The following is a 20,313-nucleotide window of genomic DNA, read 5'->3' as shown; positions in this document are numbered from 1 at the left end:
AAGGTTTAGTGGCTGTCCAATGACGTAATGACCAGGGGTTAAAGCTTCGCAAGAATCAATTGATGAAGACAGTGCACACAGTGGGCGTGAATTTAAGCACGCCTCTATTTGTGCTAGTATTGTCGTCATATCCTCATAGGTCACTGTTTGTTTGCCAAGGACGATGCGAAGATGCTTTTTCATACTCTTCACAGCACTCTCCCATATTCCGCCCATATGGGGAGCTGACGGCGTTATAAAGGTCCACTTCACTCCGAGGCCACTCAAAAAATGATCAACTTCAGAGCCAAAGCTGACAGACTGTAGAAGATCTTTCAGTTGGCGGTCAGCGCCAACAAAATTCGTTCCATTGTCGGACCAGATTTGGCTGGGCAAGCCACGACGACTGCAAAAACGCTTCAATGCAGAAATGAAGGCACCTGACGACAAGTCCGTAACGGCTTCCAGGTGAATAGCCTTGGTCCCAAGACAAACAAACACTGCAATATAACCTTTGATTGTCTTTGTTGTTCTTACAACGCTAGCTTTCAAGACAATGGGACCTGCGTAGTCGACGCCTACGTTTTTGAAGGCACGTCCTCCTGCGATCCTCACCGTTGGTAGGGATCCCATAAGCTGCTTCGCGGTTTTGGCCTTCCACCTAGTACATCGCACGCAGTTATTGATGATAGTGCGTACAACTGCTTGACACCCAAGAATCCAGTACTTTTGATTGAGCGTAGCAATCACCAAGGTTGGTCCTGCATGTAGGTTGTCGATATGCAGAGCGGTGATCAGAAGTTCCGTGTAACGGTGAACCTTAGGCAAAATCATGGGGTGCTTCATTTCGAATGGTTGGTCCGAATTCTGTAGTCGTCCTCCTACACGAAGAGTTCCATTTCCATCCAAAAACGGAAACAGAGACTTGATTTGACTTTTAGATGCTAATGGATCTCCCTTTTTCAGGCACTGTATATCTCGTTGAAACTCGGCATGCTGAGCACACCTAACAAGCTGAAGATTTGCTTCATGTAGCTCCAACGGATCTAATTCGCCACTGACACGTTCGCCACGTTGCATTTTCGCCGACAGGTTGGACTTAAATCTGTTGATCCACGCAAAAACCCGTTGTGCCATCTTGAGTGATGAAAACCGGTTCAACAGGTAGCTTTCCACTTCGTAGGAAGTCATCGGTCCTAGCTCTGTAACCATCAGGCACTGCGATGAGCAGTTTTGTTCTACGAGAACCGTTTCCGGAGGCTCTGCTACAGACTGATGCTCCCAAGTTTCGTCAGCTTGGTATAACCACGTTGGACCTTTCCACCATAAGTTGAATTCCACCAAATCCTTCGGGTACAAACCTCGTGATGCACAGTCGGCTGGGTTGTCGCCCGATGCAATGTGGTTCCAGGAGCTTCGGGGGAGGAACTCCAAAATCGTGGAAGTCCGATTGGCAACGTACGTTTTCCATTTTCTCGGATGTGACGATAGCCATCCAAGAACGATCTCCGAATCAGTCCAAGCAAAACATGTTACCTCCAAATGCGACAAAGACTGAAGAAGTAACTTCATGAGGTCAGTGAGCAGCACCGCCGCGTTGAGTTCCAACCGTGGAAGTGACACTTGTTGGATAGGTGCAACTTTTGTTTTACTTGCCACCAGGGAAACGAAAACCTTGCCATTTTGATCAGTTGATCGAGCGTATACGACTGCAGCGTATGCAGCCTCCGAGGCGTCAGCGAATCCTAGAAGCTGTACTTTTCCTCCATGGTTGGGAATCCATCTCGGTATACGAATCTTTTCGATTGATTGCAGATCTGCCTTGATGTTGTTCCATTCGATTTCTACCGCCGCCGGTAGTGGGTCATCCCACAACAAATCTTGTAACCACAACGATTGATAGAGGATTTTAATGCGAACGATGACTGGTGCCAGCCAGCCCAACGGGTCGAAGAGTCGAGCTGTATCTGACAACATTTGACGTTTCGTGTTCCGCTTATCGAGGTCCATTTTCAATTGGTATCCAAAAGTGTCGGTCTCGGGGTACCACTGTATACCCAACGCCTTGACAGCGTCAGCTTCGGGTGTCAAATGAAGCGGGACTGCTGCGTCTGCTTCTGCACTCTCGTTGAATAGGCGAGGATCGTTCGATGACCATTTCCGTAGAGTGAACCCGGCCGCTGATGTTACCTGGATAATCTCGTTCCTGAGCTTGACTGCTTCTTCAAGTGTATTGGCACCCGATAGTAGATCATCCACATAAAAGTTCTTCGATATACGATCTGCTGCATCCGGGAACTGCGCCTGACTATCCCGACCTGCCTGTCGGAGGGATTCCACCGCCAAGTATGGAGCGCACGAGCTGCCGTACGTGACAGTTAGAAGCCTGTAGTGCTCGAGCGGTTGTCCGGGCTCCGGTGACCACACAATGCGCTGATAGTCGGCATCTTCCTTGCGCACCTTTACCTGTCGGTACATTTTTTCTGCATCAGCTGTGAATGCGACGACGTAGGTTCTGAAGCGGGAAAAAACCACCGGGACATCTTCGGTAATTTTTGGACCCACCAACAAACGGTCATTCAACGATACACCAGTTTCCGTTTTACTTGAGCCGTCAAAAACAACGCGCAGCTTGGTTGTTAGACTTTCACTTCGCAGAACTGCATGGTGTGGGTAGTAAAACCTTTGATTCGATGGCATCTCGATCTCATTGTCGGGTATTCGTTCCATATGACCAAGCTCCAAATAGTCAGCCATAAAGTCACAATACATTTTCTTGAAAACAGGATCGCTTGCAAATTTTCGGTGCATTGCGTTCAGTCGATGAATGGCTGCTGGAAGCGATTCCCCTAGTGGTGGTTTGGTTTCGTCGAAGGGGAGGCTCACCACAAACCTTCCTGATTCTTCACGGTGGTGCGTTGCTTGGAACACGTCGACAGCTTTCTGTTCTTCCGGCGTTCTAGGCTTCGGCTTGTTTATCTCCTCAACTTCCCAAAACTGCCGGAGCGTTTGATCAATATTCAACTCGGTGCACAAACTAACAATTGCAGTGTTGCATATTACATCATTTGTCACCCCGACTTGACCAGCAACAATCCAACCGAAAGCGGAATTCAATGCCACTGGAACTCCCATCTCGTCCTTTACTTTTCCATCCTCAACAACGGACAAAAACACATCTACTCCAAGGATCAGGTCAATTTTACTTGGTCTGCCAAAATGCGGATCCGCTAGCCGCAATGAATCCAGGCACTTTAGACGGCTGATATCAATTTCTCGACTTGGTAGATTCGTTGACAGCTTGCTCAACACGTACGCTTTCGTTCGACAGATCAGATTGTCATCAAATCGTGAGGAAATGTCCAGATTCACTACCCCTCGCGTTGTCTCCTTTGCTCCATTACCAACACCAGAAACTATCAGCTTGGCGTTGTCTCTCTCCAATCCAAGAACGGTGACACAATGTTCTGAAATTAGCGACGATTGGGAACCACTGTCGATCATGGCTCGGACTTCATGGAACTGCTTATCCTTTCCCTGGACGCGAACAACAGCTGTCGGCAACGTAGCAACGAAGATCGAAGTAGTCGATTTGCTTGATTTGACATTCGACGCACAGGATACAAGTTCATTGTTGTCTTCGGTGTCGCAGGTTGTAACCGATTCGTCCTCGACTGTGGAGACGTTGCTGGTCACCTCCGATTTGTCAACGGGACACAACAAGGTGTGGTGTCTTTGTTGACAACCTGATGTACGGCACACAGATCTTGACGGACACGAATTCGCGCAGTGGTTTGAGCGTAAACAATTGAAGCAGAGCCGCATCCGTTGTGCTATTTCCCGCCGCTCCTTCACTGATGCCTCCTTGAACGTAGAGCACTGGTAGATTCCGTGATCTCCCGAAGAGCACACTGGACAAGATGGCTGAGTGACACTGAAACTGGTGATTTCTTTCTTCACTGTTGGATTTTTCCGCTCTTCTTTAAAAATCTCCTTCTTGACAGGTTCCCAATGTTTACTGCCGAATGCAGCACAGGTCTCAAAGGTGTCACATTTTCGCTTGAGGAATTTGAGCAGTTCGTCGAAAGTAGGGTTGTCGATATCCACTATGTGTGATGCCCATTGGGAACGCAAATTCTCATCCAATTTCTTCACGACGATATGGATGAGCCAGGGGTCTCTGGACTCGTAAGCAGCGCCCATGGCTTTTAGCTGGCGTATCACCTCGTCAGAGGTCGATACGAGCTTCCGTAGATTCACGAGATTCGCTATTTTGATTACTGGCTGGTCACAAAATTCCTGGACAAGCGCCGAAACAGCAAACTTCGGCTTGTCGTACTGCTCTACAAGTGTATCCCACACCTCTTTGTAGTTGATGTCGGTGATTGCATAACTACTAACGAGGCTTTTTGCTTCCCCCTCAAGGTGAGACATGAGCAGCTGCAACTTGAGCGCATTCGTAAGGTTTTTCTTATCTACGCTGCTGATAAAAATGTCCTTGAACGATGCCCACTGCTTTCTGTCGCCCTTGAACGTAGGCAGACTGAACGATGGTAGTTGCGTGTCGATTGGATCTCCCCTTATGTTGCGAAGCTGGTCAGCTAACTCCTGCACGGTGGTTGAAGCTGCAGCTTGCCTGGTTAACAACGCTCTTTGTGTTTCCAGCAGCACACGAACGGCTTCCTTGAGTCCGGTTTCGGGTTCAATGTACGTTGCATCACTACTACCACCGCAGGATCCTTGCGGTTGTTTTGTTTCCAGCAACCGGGCATAGATTCCTTTGGTGATGTAGAACAGTTTCTCGTAATCCTCCCGTACGTTGAGCACCGACGGCAATTCTTCCTCCGTAGCTGCGTCTTCGATTTCACACTGAATTTTATCGAAATTCTCCTGCAATTCGACCAACTTCTGTAGCCGATCATTAACCTCAAAGGTTGGTGTTTCCAGCGTCACTTGTCTTGCACTCGCATGTTCCCGTTTCAGCCGCTCGAAGGCAACGAGCCGTTTCTTCAAAAGCGCTTCCATTGTCAGGAACCGGTCGCGGATTCTCTGCTATCCGGAGCAGAAGGACCAAATGTTCACCGACGGAGCAACACGCGAAAGTGGACAAAACGAACGACGAGAAAAAACCGACGGAAAAACTATTAAAAAACGAGAAAATTCTCGGAATAAAGTAAATTTACAAAAATGGCGTGCTTTTCGTTTCGTGTATTTCTTACTTCTAACCATACATGACATTTCTCTTAGAGGAAGCCATCGCCTCCGTCTCGGCTCGGCTCACTTGACGTTTCTTCCCATACATAAGATTTTCTTGCACATGGCCATCCATGTTTGGCCAAGGGGTCGTACAAAGAATCAGCAACACGTGGGTATTATGATTCCTTGCCTAATTTGATGCTGTTCGAGCAAAACTTTGGATAACTATGTTGTTTATGTTGCAAGAAATGGAGGAAACAACAACACTGTTGCCCAAAGTTTTGCTCAAACAGCATCAAATTAGGCAAGGAATCATAATACCCACGTGTTTTGCACCATTTCATTGTAGAAACGGAGAATTGACCTTCTCACCATACTAAAATTCAGCTCATTACTACACTGCCTATAACTGCATAATTGTAACATTTGCATATTTTGCTGTTATTAACTTATTATCGGGGATCATCGTCAAATTACAAGTACTTTCGACTACCTGAATAAAATTTTCAAGTTTGTTCTAGGATTTGTGAAATAAACACCAAGTCGTTTTGTCTCATTGACCATCATTAACTAATGTAACCGCATAACAGTCACACTGGGAAAATATACTGGTTTTAATGCGTGCCATCAATCATACTTAAGTCCGATTTATTGTCTGACAATAGGTCCAGCATACAAGAAGTGCTGTAGAAGATCTTGTTGCTAAACAATTGATTACAAATTAATGAAAAATGTTTACAGATTCGGTTCATTCCCATACTATTAAAATTTGCAACTTTGAGTCCCATTTTCTCCAATGCCTACTTCTGTCGAATGTTACTGTTATGCGGTTATGGGCAGTACAAATCTAGTACTTCACCGATCTGTCCTATTCAGTTTGCTTACGCACCGCACGAGTTGAAGAATATAAACACTTGCTTCAACTGAGATGCATTCAAGAGCATGCAAGTGGACACCCAAGTCATTTGCTCAGTCTAAACACGTCATTCCATTGGATTGAACATTTTTGAGAAGTTGATTGATTGATTGATTTGTCTTTATTAGAGAGACTTTTTTTGAGAAGTTTGCAACTCACATGCTCGTTTCAATTGAACAGTCTAAACCAGGCATAACGCTGACGACGGGAGCAGTTCCACTTTTCCGTACGAGACTCACAATGGCACTAACAAGCGACGGCTGTCAACCAAGCGCAGGAAGGAAAAAAAAGTTGTGTGCTATTCAAGAATCAAAGGGTGTGATACCGAATTGCCTAATTTAATTACTTCTAGGGTAATTCATGTATTTTGGACAGGCTGAGGACAACGTTGAAAAAATCGTCCCCTAGCTTCCTTAGAAAGCAATTGATTATTTTGTAAAGCTACCAATACGCTTATAATATGATTGTGCTTTGCGTTCCTGGTGACAAAAACTTAACGAAAGCATTTTAAGCTGAGAAAATCGCAATTTCCGATCGCCTGTAAGAATTGCATTTTGGACACCGAATATATGTTTTGGACACCCTCATGCATATATAATTTGGACAGGGCAATTATCTCAATGTTTAGCCATGAATACTGCTAAATCATGGAAGTAGCATAAATTAACAAATATTTTCTTGCAAATAATCAAATGTCTCAGCTTAACAGGCATCTTTTTTGATAACTATTACAGTCTTTGTTGAAATCGAGGAAATATCGCCAGACCCACAGAAAACGCCTCCAAGTATGCAATCGCAGAGCATCCCCATGTAGTTCGTCAGATGACCAAAATATATTTACAGTAGAAAACTTGTAATGTATTTTGGACAACACCTATTTTAAGCGTTCTAGATGAATGTTAAGAGATTGGCTGCCTAATGCTTCTTTATTGAACATGTTTCAATGCAATAAGGCTTTTAAATTTCTTACAATTATTAATTCAACGATTTTGAGGTGAATATGTATGTGACTGTGAAGTGTATGTCGTCTTGCATACCTGTGCATTTGAGGGGTTTTAGTGAAATAATTAACATTTTCGATAATTTTGAAGTAAATACTTAATTGTTAAGCGTATTTTCAACGTAAGTCATCAGAATAGGGTCTGTTTGATCCATTAATCGATATTGAGAAGTATCTACTTTTATTAGCTCTCCGGAACAAAGCATACATCGCCGTGCATGTCCAAATTATATACATGTCCAAATTATATTTTTTACCCTAGCAGCTGCCGCAAAACTGTTGCTTGGGTTTTGCGCTCTACGCTACCACGCTCTCGGTAAACCAACTACCCATTCCGATACTTGTTCAAAGGGAAGTTATGGGATGGGTATGGCGGGCTGCCGGATTCTTCGGAAAGAATCTACCATCGCTGTGGCGCGTTTAAAGAAAGGCCTCTGTCAAATCAATCAATCGAAAGGCGTCGTGATGGCGGCAAATAAAGTTCGACCAAACGAATGTGTCGACGGACGCTCTTGGCAAAAATAAGAAAGGCGATAAAATCCGTCTCCCTGCTTCGCAGAAATCTCACCAACTCAACAAACCGACATTGAACCGAAGCGATGAGGGTTCTCCGATACCTCAAAGTCACCAAGGATCATCTGCTGCATCTTTGGGCAGGCCACGATGGCAACTAGAAGTCACACTTCGAGTATATTTTGAAGTTCAGCGACGGGCTCGACTACTGAATCGTCGAATCAGCGAGTTTTGAACGGCGCTTCAAGACATCAAGGAGTTCCGGGCGGCTCCTCAACCACAACACGCGAGATTTCATGCCGGACGATCCTTTGTTATCACGATTCTGAATAAAGCCGACAAAATGTCAAAAGTCTGTCTATTTGGAGCTCATACGAAAAAAAAAAACTGTGGACCATCACAATCAAGAACACGTGTAGGAAGACATTAGGTACAAATATGTTGAGGCTTAGAAAGTCATCGACCTCATTTAAGCACAGTTCAAGGTAATTTCGTGGAATGTACTGCACGGTGCAACGGTGTCTTGTCCGACTTCATCCGTGTGGTTGCTTCCATACTGAAACTGCTGAATGTACGGATCCAGGAAGTAGAGCGGCTGACAAAAGAGTTGCCATATTCTTCCCAGAATTATTTTTTTCGATAAAAAATAATCTACCTAAACATGGGAGTTTCAGATTAAAATAAAAAATCCATAGTGTTACAAATGGCAATAAAAATCCATAGTCGGTGAATGGTAAACATGTAAAGGAATTTCGAACTACCAAGTATTCGAGTGTCATCGTTTAGCGAATTACAAACTTATTGCATAACTTAAATATATGCTGCACCCCTCACAATCTTAGTTTGTTACAGTATTCCATTTAATTTAAATTTCATCCCATTATATTTTAATATGTTTATCATTATGTTGTTATATTGGTACTTGCAGTTGGTTAAGGCTTTTTATTTGTTCGGATTGTGTAAGTTTGTATCGTTGATCGGGAGTTATGTTTAGTTTATTGTCTAATTTCATTTTCGCATTACCTAATTTTGTCCCTAACCCTATGTTTTTCCGCGTTACCTTTCAACCCAAAAACAAATTAAAATTGCAAGCATATTATTAATAACGCTAACTCGCTAATGTCCAGTCTCCATTTCTTTTAAACACTATCAATTTTAAGCATATGCGATACAATTTAGTAATTTGTTTCCTTTTTTTCTTTTTCACTGCGCTCTCACTCTTTGGACGATTATCTTTTGTCTCTTGATCGACTTGCACGAATGCTAAATCGTCCCTCCAGACCACCGGAAGTGAATCCTCCTAAAGTTAGTGGCCCCTTTAAGCTGGATGAAAATGTGATTGCCGATATTGAGTGCAACTGGGTTAAGGCCGATCAGCATCGGAAACTTGACTTGCCTCAGATCGATGTTTCGTTCATCTACGACTCGATCAAGGTGATTCCAGTGAGGGGCATTGCATATCCAGATGATAAGTTCCGGCAACTGTTGGCGCGAAACCTCCACCGGCCGATGAGTGCCCACTCCCGAGAATATGCAATGAGTCCGCCATCGCATCTTCGTTCTCCAGCCTACAGTGGACCGAACAAGCCAAAACCAACTGCAAAGTACGTTAAAGACTTGCCTTTCTACATGGCGTCTAGGTTGGAAGAATTGGAAGGTCTAATCCATTTCGTGATCGTTTCTTCCTCTGTCTAGCTTGGCGGATGCATTGCCCAAATTGGATCCGAATCTCCTGAAAACCATCCGAGGTATTGGAAGTCCAGACGCCTACACCGCCCACGCATCTATCAACGAGTTATCGGATATTCTGGAATCACAGGAAAAGCAGGCTGTCCTAAGAGATTACGAGGAAATCTACATCCAAAATATACTGCAACAATTCAAGGTAAATTTTCGCCACATGTTCCGCAATGGATGTTTGTGTCATAAAACACCTTTTTTATCATTGCAGTACCTTCAACAAAAGCCTTTGGTGGAATCGTTGGCAATGTATCAACCATTGCTGCACAGTATTTATTCCTTCTTTGCCTCGAAAACGTTGGGCAAGAATCTGTCGGTGAACACGATCAAAAGTATTATAGCGGTACTGCTTGGGCTCATGGCGGACAATAAACTCGGCGGCAGCGCGGACGATGCGCAGTTCACCAAGGTCGTCAACGGAATCTGTCTCAAGATTTTGGACCGGACTAACTTCACCAATCTAAACTGGTACGTATCTCTGCGGGAATTTTAGAAAGGTTAAGGGTGAAGATTTGGCTAGTCGTTTATTTTGGCCATGGTGAGCAAAAGGGGTGGCCAAAATGTTTGCGATAGGCAACTTTTTTTCTCTCTCAAAAATATTTAACATGCTGTAACGTTTCATAGAGTGCATCAAAAATGGCCTAATTTTGACTGTTTGTCAACCTATTATATGTGCATCATTGGTACAAATTTGGGCTCGATTGATTAATTTTTCGCGAAGCTAGAACCGTTTTCGTAAAACACTACTTTTTAGACAACAAATTTTTGATCTGTCTTGTCTCTGAAACCATTGATGTAAAAAAAAAAATACATTTTTTCGAGAAAACCCCAAAAATGTCAATCCATGATAACTTTTTTAAATGTTTAAAAAGTACCTATGTTTTGATAACATGGAAAGCACTAATATATTGTTGATAAACGTTCAATTCGGTTCACTGGTTTCTGAGATATGACAGTTCAAAAATAGGCTGTCTGAAAAATAGTGTTTTACGAAAACGATTCTAGCTTCGCAAAAGATTAACCAATCGGGCTCAAATTTGTACCAATGATGCATATATAATAGATTGACAAACAGTCAAAATTTGAGAATTGTTGATGCACTCTATGAACAGTTACAGTGTCGACGCAGAAAGTGACCAGCTGGCAACCCTGCCGCCAACCGTTTCGGAGGCGCCGCGTTATGCTTTCAAAGCGCCGCGGCAATGCGAATGACAGCCGTCACGCGAATGGGTCTACCTGTCAAATGATCATTTCCGGTTATTCGCTCCTCACAGTTATCACACGTTTCAGAGAGAAGATAGAAGTTTAAGACGGCATTTTGTGCAGTGATTATAAAAAAAACTAGTTAATAGAATTACTACAGTGAATATTAGTTCAGTGAATTTCCGTACAAAGCCTGTGGTTAGTTAGCTCAGTTTGCCCAATTATCCGATAAACTCAGATTGCAGATTGCCCGATTTCAGATTCCAAGAGAGTCAGTATCCGCGTCGATGACATCCGTGTCCGTAGTCCGCTGATCCTGTTATCGCAAGATCCTGTAAAGAGAAAAGTAAGTTGATTAGGAAACAGTATATAAAAGCTGAAAATGTAACAAAATACTTACCATAGGTCGAAGATCCGTTTGAAGATCGATTGATCGATCCGAAGATCGATTGAGGTTAGATTGCCATAAGGGCGTGTGAGCAACAAAAGCTTACCGAATTGTAAGTAGAATATATGAAATATGAGAATTTATACTTACCAAACCTTAACTTCTTATAGTTTGAAGCACCTGAATACACTAATCGCTATCAAAACCGATTTGGCTTTAATTCACGCCCCGAAACCCGACAAACTTCAAAAATTCGTGGCAACATGGATGGAAGTCAGGACAAGGAAGGATCGAAAGGACGAAATGGAGAGCAATCCAGTTGTCCCGATTGCCAACGACCAGATAGCGCGGAGGATATGGTCCAGTGCGACCATTGCGACGTTTGGAAGCACTTCACTTGCGCCGGAGTGAATGCAAGCGTCGCCGGCCGAGCATTTGTGTGTGGCGACTGTTCTGCTCAGCACACCGATGACGCAATTACGGTGCAAAGCGAATCCAGCCGCGCCAGTTCGACGTCGGTTTTTTCCGTCTGCCTCAGCCAGTTGGTGGAAAGACAGCAAATGGAGCGTGCCCGTATGGAACTCGAGCTGCAACGGCGCCATCTAGACGAACAACAGCAGCTGATTGACAAAGCTTTCGGCGATGAGGAAGAAGAAAACCATCACGGTGACGGTTTAACCGGTGGTACCACCAACGAAGTGACTCCACCAGCTCCCAGCAAGCGCTTTGCGACGCCGTCCCCACCCGGTGCACCGCTAGCATCGTCCGATCGTCGATCAAAGGCGCTATCTGACACTCCCAAGTCGGCTGCTCCAGTTGTGGTATCGATTCCACTTACGGCGCTGGAGCCGAACTCAGTGAAGCTTCTGCAAGGCATGAAAGACCCCCAAGTTGCCCTGCGGGAACTCAGAGCTAGGGTTGAGCTGTGCGAGAAGCGCGCCAATCCTACGCCCGACGACCTGGTTGACCTACAAGCTCAACTGGAACTGTGCCGGAAAATTCTGGAAGGGATCCAGACCAGTACATCGACCAACGAATCGGTTCAACGGCCGGACGCGAGCAGCACAATGAAGTTGCAGCCACCAAAGCCAGCGGCGAGCACGTCGCGCATGGTGAAGCAGACCGGTGCAATTCCGAAAACAAATCGGTCACTGCTTACGGTTCCCCAGGAAGATCGGATGCAGCCTAACAGTCCTTCTCAAGAAGGGGCAGTAGGAGGAGCCAGCCGACCGAGCGATATTTGGCCGCTGAAGCTGCCGGTAAGCCAATCTGGCGGACCATCGGTAAGTCGAGCATTCGAGTCATCGAAAATGCGTCCGAATCTCTTGGAACCCCCAGGTAAGCGTCAAGCCTTGAGTAATATGTTTGAAAATACTACCCTATTCGCCTCTGGCGATTGCCCCACGACCCATTTTCCAACAACCCGAGAGCAGCAGCGTGTTGACGCGCGCCCGGGAGAAAGTTGTCTGCCTCCTACACATTCCCATGAGCAGCTGCGAGATACACTCGCGCACTCGGGCTATGCGACTTTGCCCTACAGACAACCCGAACGCAATTCAACCGGTATACAAACGCGTAATTGCCCCTCGCGCGTGGTTGAATCCACTCCGCCCCCTCGTCAGTCAGATAGCTCCGAACCAAACCAAGTGATTTCCCAACCAGACCCATTCCGCCCCACACAACAGCAGCTTGCAGCAAGACAGTCCCTGGCTAAGGATCTTCCTCGATTCAGCGGAGACCCAGCTGAATGGCCAATCTTCATCTCGAACTACCGCTACACGACGGAAGCTTGTGGCTTTTCGGATGGAGAAAACATGCTTCGTCTACAACGGTGCTTGACTGGATCTGCGCTCGAAACAGTGCGCAGTCGGTTGGTGTTACCAGCAGCGGTACCTCAAGTGATCGAGACACTTCGCATGAGGTTTGGGCGACCGGAATTGCTGATCAACGCCCTGCTACGGAAGGTGCGGGACATTCCTGCCCCAAGGCCCGATCGGCTCGAAGGGCTGATCGATTTCGGGATGGCGGTGCAGGCTTTGTGCGACCATATTGAAGCGGCGAACGAACGCGCTCATCTATCGAATCCGTCGCTTTTGCAGGAGCTCGTGGCGAAGCTTCCCGCTGATCAACGGATGATGTGGGCCGGATATAAGCGAGGATTTCCTCACGCAGATTTGAAAACCTTCGGGGACTATATGTCATCGGTGGTGAGAGACGCAACTAGCGTAGTCACCTTTGAGCCGGACACGAGACGGAGCGGCACTCGAGACCGTCCGAGGCAAAAGGGATTCATCAACTCCCACGCGACGGAGTCATCCAGCAGATCAGGAGATTCAACGCGTGAGCCGAAGGAGACACCGAAACAGTTCGATTGCGCTCACTGCAACAAATGCGGACACCGAGTTCGCGATTGCAGTGCTTTCAAGCAGTTAAACGTTGACGACCGCTGGAGACGAGTTCGATCGTTGGGCTTGTGTCAGAACTGTTTGTTCAGCCACGGACGGCGTGCGTGTCGAGGTCGAAAAACGTGTGATATCGAAGGCTGCCAGTTTCGACACCATCCGCTCCTTCACTCCCCTAGAGGCCCTCCAAAATCATCGGAACACACGATGCAGGTGGCGGAAAATCACACCCATCGCCGCTTAACTTCTCCGACCCTCTTCCGAATCATTCCAGTAACCCTGCATGGAACTAAAGGCTCGATCAACACCTTCGCATTTCTTGACGAAGGGTCCGACCTGACACTGATAGAGAGTGATTTGGTTGCTTCGCTTGGGGTGAAAGGCACTCAACTACCGCTTTGCCTACGGTGGACAGGGAATACATCACGCGTGGAAAAGGAGTCACAGCAAATTACCATCGAAATCGCCGGAATTGGACAAGACAAACGGCACAAACTTCTGAACGCGAGAACCGTCAATAGCCTCGGACTACCACGCCAAACCTTCGAGGTTGAAAATGCGGTTAAGAAGCACAAACATCTGCAAGGTATTCCGCTCTCCAGCTACCGCGATGTAGTGCCCAAGATCCTCATTGGTGTAGACAACTTGCGGCTGGCACTGCCTCTGAAGGTGCGAGAAGGGGATGGGCCAGCACCGGTGGCGGTAAAAACCAGACTTGGCTGGTGCGTATACGGTCCCCGGGGGAGCAGTAGCCTTGAATCTCACAGCTTCCATATATGTGAGTGCTCTTGTGACGAAACACTTCACGAGGCGGTGAAAGACTTCTTTGCTATCGAAGGAGCTGGAGCGGGTCCGACAGCAACCTCGATGAAGAAGGAAGATGAACGGGCGCTAACCATAATGGAAGCGACAACTCACCGGGTTGGGAATCGCTTCGAAACGGGACTTATTTGGAAGGAAGACCATGTAGAGTTCCCGAACAGTTATTCCATGGCAGTGCGTCGGTTGGAATGCCTTGAACGCAGGATGGAGCGTGACCCGGGTCTGAAGGAGAATCTACACCGGCAAATACAGGAGTACGAAGCGAAAGGATATGCACACAAGGCTACAGCAGCAGAAATGGAAGCAGCGGATCCAAGGAGAGTGTGGCACCTCCCGGTCGGAGCGGTCAGTAACCCCAAGAAACCGGGGAAAGTCCGCGTCATCTGGGACGCTGCGGCCAAGGTGGACGGCGTATCGCTCAACAGTGCACTCCTCAAAGGCCCGGATCAACTTTCTTCCCTTCCTGCGATTCTCTTTCGTTTCCGATTGTACCAGGTGGCGGTCAGCTCGGATATACAGGAAATGTTCCACCAGATACAAATCCGAGAAGCCGACAAGAATTCCCAGCGTTTCTTGTGGCGCAATAACCCATCTGAAAAGCCGACGGTATACCTGATGGACGTTGCCACATTTGGTAGCACATGCTCGCCGGCGTCGGCCCAGTTCGTTAAAAATCGGAACGCCGAACAACACCTAGAGCTGTATCCGGAAGCGGTGAAAGCGATTATCGACGACCACTACGTGGACGATTACCTGGCTAGTTTCGGCACGGAAGAAGAAGCAGCAAAGGTGGCACGCGATGTACGACACGTACACGGTAACGGAGGTTTTAAGCTGCACAATTGGCGGTCCAATAGCTGCACAGTGCTAGAACGGCTGGGTGAAGTTCCACTGGCAGAGGAAAAGCAGCTGAAACTCGTCGACGGCGTGGCGACGGAAAGAGTGCTCGGAATGCTATGGTGTCCTTCCACGGATGAGCTGAGTTTTTCCACCCAGATGAGTGAGGAAGTCCAGGCGCTGATTAAAACGTCCACGCGACCGACAAAGAGGCAGGTACTACGGTGCGTGATGACGCTGTTTGATCCATTAGGGTTGCTCTCACCGTTCCTCATCCATGGCAAAGTCCTGATCCAGGACATCTGGAGAGAAGGCACTGAATGGGACGAGCAAGTCAGCGCAGACGTCTTTGCGAAATGGCGGCGGTGGGTGCAGATGATTGAGTACATTTCCGGGGTGCGCATCCCAAGATGTTACTTCCGGCTCGCGAATCAGAAGACATACCATAACTGCGAACTCCACGTGTTTGTCGATGCGAGTGAGGTGGCGTACTCTTGCGCAATCTATCTGCGCACGCTCGATACAGAAGCTAATCCACAGTGTTGTTTGATTGCCGCAAAATCGAAAGTGGCTCCGCTAAAGCCATGGTCGATTCCCAGGCTGGAACTACAAGGGTGCGTCTTGGGCGTTCGTTGGTCGAAGTTCGTTCGGGAAAACCACGGAGTTCCTGTTTCCAAGATGGTGTTTTGGACAGATTCCAGAACAGCTTTGGCCTGGATCATGGCCGACCCTAGGAACTACCGACAGTTCGTTTCCTTTAGAGTAGCCGAGATTCTGGAGCACACCACGGCAAGCGATTGGAGATGGGTGCCATCAAAATCCAACCCAGCAGATGAAGCTACTAAATGGGGAAGTGGCCCGTACTTCAACCCCAACAGTAAGTGGTTCCAGGGCCCCGAGTTCTTACGTCTACCGGAGACTGAGTGGCCTCGTCCCAAAGAGCCAGTGACCGCTACTTCAGAGGAAATACGTGCATCAATCCTGCACCATTGTTCGATCGAGCCGGTGATTGACTTCGTCCGGTTTTCCTCCTGGAACCGACTACTACGAGCAACAGCTTTCGCTCTCCGATTCGTAAACAACACAGACAAAACGCAGACAAAATATGCAGGCCAACTACAGCAAGCTGAACTTCGAGCAGCAGAGATTACGATTTTCAAGCTTGTACAACGCGAATCCTATCCCGACGAGATCGCTGCACTCTCCACCAAGGCGTCGAATGAAACCGGACAGGAGGCCATTGGGAAGCAGAGCTCCATCTACCGGCTAATGCCGATTCTGGACGAGAACGGCTTGTTGCGCGAGCGCGGACGGATCGGGGCGGCTGGAGACATCTGTTATAGCGTGCGTCATCCAATCATCCTTCCGAGAAAGCACCAGGTCACGGAGCTTCTGGTTTACCGATACCATCAGCAATATCGTCACGGCAATGCGGAAACCGTTGTTAACGAGATCCGCCAGATGTACAACATCCCAAGACTGCGTTTGGTAGTGAAGAAAGTAAGCCGTGACTGCCCATTCTGTAAGATACGTCGAGCGAGACCAGCGATTCCACCGATGGCGCCCCTTCCAGCTGCGCGCCTAGCTCATCATGAACGAGCCTTCACCTACACAGGGGTGGACTACTTCGGACCGCTGTTGGTGAAACTTGGAAGATCCAACGTTAAACGATGGATCGCACTGTTCACGTGCCTAACAGTGCGTGCCGTCCATCTCGAAGTCGCATATACGCTGTCTACGGAGTCGTGCATTTCTTGTGTTCGGCGATTTGTGGGTCGCCGGGGATCACCCGCCGAATTCTTCAGCGACAACGGCACAAATTTTCAAGGAGCCGAACGAGTACTGCGGCACCAGATAAGCCAGGGACTGTCCTCAACGTTCACCAACACCAACACGAAGTGGAACTTCATTCCACCGGGAGCACCGCATATGGGCGGAGCATGGGAACGCTTGGTACAGTCAGTGAAAGTCGCAATTGCTGAAGCGTACTCTGAAGGAAAGCTGGACGATGAGGGGCTGCAAACACTGGTCGTGGAGGCGGAACATATGGTGAACTCAAGGCCTCTGACGTATTTGCCACTCGAGACCGTAGAGGCAGAGGCACTTACGCCCAACCATTTTTTGTTGTTGAGCTCGTCCGGGGTAAAACAATACGGCAGAGGAGTTGCATCTGCAGTGCACAGTCAATCCAGTGTTCTGATCCGCCGAGAAATCCTGGGAAGATCCTGGGAGCTAATCCAGCGCCAACTGGACGTTTTTTGGAAGCGCTGGTTGACAGAATACCTGCCGGTGATCCGTCGGCAACCGAAATGGTTTGATGAATCCCGACCACTTACAGTAGGGGACCTGGTAATGGTCGCGGAGCCAACGACGCGCAACGGATGGGAACGAGGACGAATCGTCCGCACAATTCCGAACCCCGATGGCAGGCATCGCCAGGCCGTCGTGAAAATTGGGAACAAGACTCTGTTAAGACCCATGTCACGGTTGGCGCTGCTGGATATACAAAAGGTACGTGAAGTTCCGGAAGAATCCGGACTACACCCGGGGGAGACTGTCGACGCAGAAAGTGACCAGCTGGCAACCCTGCCGCCAACCGTTTCGGAGGCGCCGCGTTATGCTTTCAAAGCGCCGCGGCAATGCGAATGACAGCCGTCACGCGAATGGGTCTACCTGTCAAATGATCATTTCCGGTTATTCGCTCCTCACAGTTATCACACGTTTCAGAGAGAAGATAGAAGTTTAAGACGGCATTTTGTGCAGTGATTATAAAAAAAACTAGTTAATAGAATTACTACAGTGAATATTAGTTCAGTGAATTTCCGTACAAAGCCTGTGGTTAGTTAGCTCAGTTTGCCCAATTATCCGATAAACTCAGATTGCAGATTGCCCGATTTCAGATTCCAAGAGAGTCAGTATCCGCGTCGATGACATCCGTGTCCGTAGTCCGCTGATCCTGTTATCGCAAGATCCTGTAAAGAGAAAAGTAAGTTGATTAGGAAACAGTATATAAAAGCTGAAAATGTAACAAAATACTTACCATAGGTCGAAGATCCGTTTGAAGATCGATTGATCGATCCGAAGATCGATTGAGGTTAGATTGCCATAAGGGCGTGTGAGCAACAAAAGCTTACCGAATTGTAAGTAGAATATATGAAATATGAGAATTTATACTTACCAAACCTTAACTTCTTATAGTTTGAAGCACCTGAATACACTAATCGCTATCAAAACCGATTTGGCTTTAATTCACGCCCCGAAACCCGACATACAGCATGTTGAACTTTTTTTGAGAAAGAAAAAAAATTGCCTATCCCAAACATTTTGGCCACCCCCTGTATATTGCGGCAGGCGAAGATATGACGAAGCCACAGCTCGAATATTCTAGAGCACAAATCTGATTAACCGGAAGTCAGATCGCGCTAGTAACTTGATCGATTGGTAACCCACTGCTTTATCAAGACAAGAAATTTCGTTCCCGGCATCAATTCTTTCTAAAAAATCATCCTTGTTGTTAAATGTACAATTGTACTGAGAGAATTTAAAAATGATTCTCTAGATTACTTCTCGTGCTTTAACTTTAGTTAGTCCATTATTTACTGAAATCGTTCTTATACAAAACGTCCTTTATACCGTACGTTCATTATGATAAACATAACTCTTTATACCACGTGTCCTTTCTGTCAAATGTACCAGACCCATGATCACGAAAGACATCGAAATGTCATCCGCAACCCCAGCACATGATTGCGATCTATCTATCGTTGCACGGAGCAGCTTTATCAGTTTCGTCGGATAACCATGTTGTGGTTTCGTGGCCGTACGGCTAGTGTCAGCATTTAGTCGTATCGTGCTGGGGAGCGCGGGTTCGATTCCTGCCGCAGTTGAATTGAGTAACACCATTAATTAATCATGTTTTCTATGGTTTTCTTCTAGCGCATTGATACGATTACTCAAGGAATCTTGTCAAACAAGTTGCCTACCTAAATTTACGGATCTACTTATGAAATGTATCTGGCGGAATGTTAAGGTACCTCAACAGCACATTTATAAAATGAGTGTCCTTGCTCAATACTCTTATAAATATTGTAGGTTATTCCTGACCGGCTTCAGGACTTGGACTACGATTCCGTTTTGCTAGAAGTGCACGAGTTCATGCTTGCCTTACCGAGCGTATGGTGGCAGCAACGGCCTTCGGACACTCCCCTACGGACGGTGAAAACAATCATCCACAACATGACGAAAATCAAGGGCAATGCCATCCTGCAGCACTTGAACCGGATTCCCAGCCACTCAGAACTGAACACTTATATCCTTCGAATACTGAAAAATCTCAACAAGGAAACAGCCTCAAGTGCGACCAATCAGCACGCCTCCGCGGTAGCCAATTCGAATAGCGAAAACAACAATACTCAACACCGAAGCGGCAGCCGGCCTGTGCACGAAACTCATGAAGAAGTGTCCAACATCTTCAAGCTAATCTCGAATACAGACACTAGCCAAGAAGGGTTAGCAAAATTGCATGAATTCAAGGTAAGAAATACGAATTTGCAGAGCTGCAACATCTTCGATTAATCTTGTCTCATCTCCAAAAACAGTCCAAAAATCCAGATGTAGACATCCTCCCGTTTCTCAAAGGGGCTAGCGTCAGCTTCCAAAAGTACATCATCGACGGTTTGGCCGAACTGGATGCAAAGAAAAATAGCGTCAAAGAAAGTGATAAGAAAAGTAAGTACCAAATAGGGAACCATTTGTTCCAAAATTTCCACTAATTACGTTTTCAATATAAATTACAGTTATGGCACCGAATTGTTTGCCACAGTCGACCACCAATCCCGACTACTGGATGGAACGTCTGAATTCGCTCATGGTAAGTGTTACGTCCGTTCCGAGAAAACTGTTTGATGTCATTGTATGATCGAAACGTGACTAAGGATGATTAAATTTGGTTGGTTAAAATTGTTTTCGGTTTTATTATTTTGCTCGAATCACAAATTTAGAGAAGAATAATGAGCATGATGATGAGCAATTTGTAGCTCGCTACAGCTTGATTTAACGAAAACAATCGAAATTGCACAAGAAACCGCAAATATTACAGCTGGTGAGCGGTGGTGTACCATCCTCAATTTATATCTTCGTAGATCCTTAGCATCCTTTAGGTCCTTTCAAAAATCTGCCGCAGAGAGGTTTTTTAAGCAAGGGCATTCAATTTCTTGCTAACTATGTCTTTCAACAGATTTATTTGCAGTGCAGACGAAAACAACCTTAACCCGGGAGCGGTCGCGTCGTGTACTGAGTACACTCACCATGAAAAATA

General features: G+C 46.6%; 2 protein-coding genes and 1 long non-coding RNA gene across 8 annotated transcripts in view; all 3 read left to right on the top strand.

Moving 5' to 3' along the window:
- Positions 1 to 20,313, top strand: part of LOC109417146 (protein mini spindles) — a 62,513-nt gene that overhangs the window by 40,021 nt on the left and 2,179 nt on the right. For 4 of the 5 annotated variants that reach the window (XM_062858987.1, XM_029874245.2, XM_062858988.1 and 1 more), the window contains 7 exons: positions 8,885 to 9,208; positions 9,300 to 9,489; positions 9,556 to 9,812; positions 18,933 to 19,026; positions 19,089 to 19,529; positions 19,595 to 19,724; positions 19,793 to 19,866. In XM_062858987.1, coding sequence (XP_062714971.1) covers positions 8,885 to 9,208; positions 9,300 to 9,489; positions 9,556 to 9,812; positions 18,933 to 19,026; positions 19,089 to 19,529; positions 19,595 to 19,724; positions 19,793 to 19,866 — 1,510 coding nt within the window. The remainder of the gene's footprint in view (positions 1 to 8,884; positions 9,209 to 9,299; positions 9,490 to 9,555; positions 9,813 to 18,932; positions 19,027 to 19,088; positions 19,530 to 19,594; positions 19,725 to 19,792; positions 19,867 to 20,313) is intronic. The other variant, XM_029874246.2, reaches the window with a different exon arrangement.
- On the top strand, positions 10,466 to 11,447 carry LOC115267319 (uncharacterized). The gene is made up of 3 exons (XR_003897736.2): positions 10,466 to 10,745; positions 10,808 to 10,893; positions 10,953 to 11,447. It is a non-coding gene; the product is annotated as an uncharacterized LOC115267319 (long non-coding RNA).
- Positions 11,757 to 18,268, top strand: LOC109433001 (uncharacterized). Of its 2 annotated transcripts, XM_062858991.1 has the most exons (4): positions 11,757 to 17,834; positions 17,897 to 17,982; positions 18,042 to 18,136; positions 18,195 to 18,264. In XM_062858991.1, the coding sequence occupies exon 1, from the start codon at positions 11,811 to 11,813 to the stop codon at positions 17,643 to 17,645; it is 5,835 nt and encodes a 1,944-aa protein (XP_062714975.1). In that variant the 5' UTR covers positions 11,757 to 11,810; the 3' UTR covers positions 17,646 to 17,834; positions 17,897 to 17,982; positions 18,042 to 18,136; positions 18,195 to 18,264. The 2 variants fall into 2 exon arrangements, with proteins under 2 accessions (XP_062714975.1, XP_062714974.1); XM_062858990.1 differs by having other exon boundaries at positions 18,042 to 18,268.

Source organism: Aedes albopictus, chromosome 3 (genome assembly GCF_035046485.1).
Source record: "Aedes albopictus strain Foshan chromosome 3, AalbF5, whole genome shotgun sequence".
Classification (NCBI taxonomy): Eukaryota; Metazoa; Arthropoda; class Insecta; order Diptera; family Culicidae; genus Aedes; species Aedes albopictus.
This window is presented reverse-complemented; position numbering and strand designations above follow the sequence as displayed.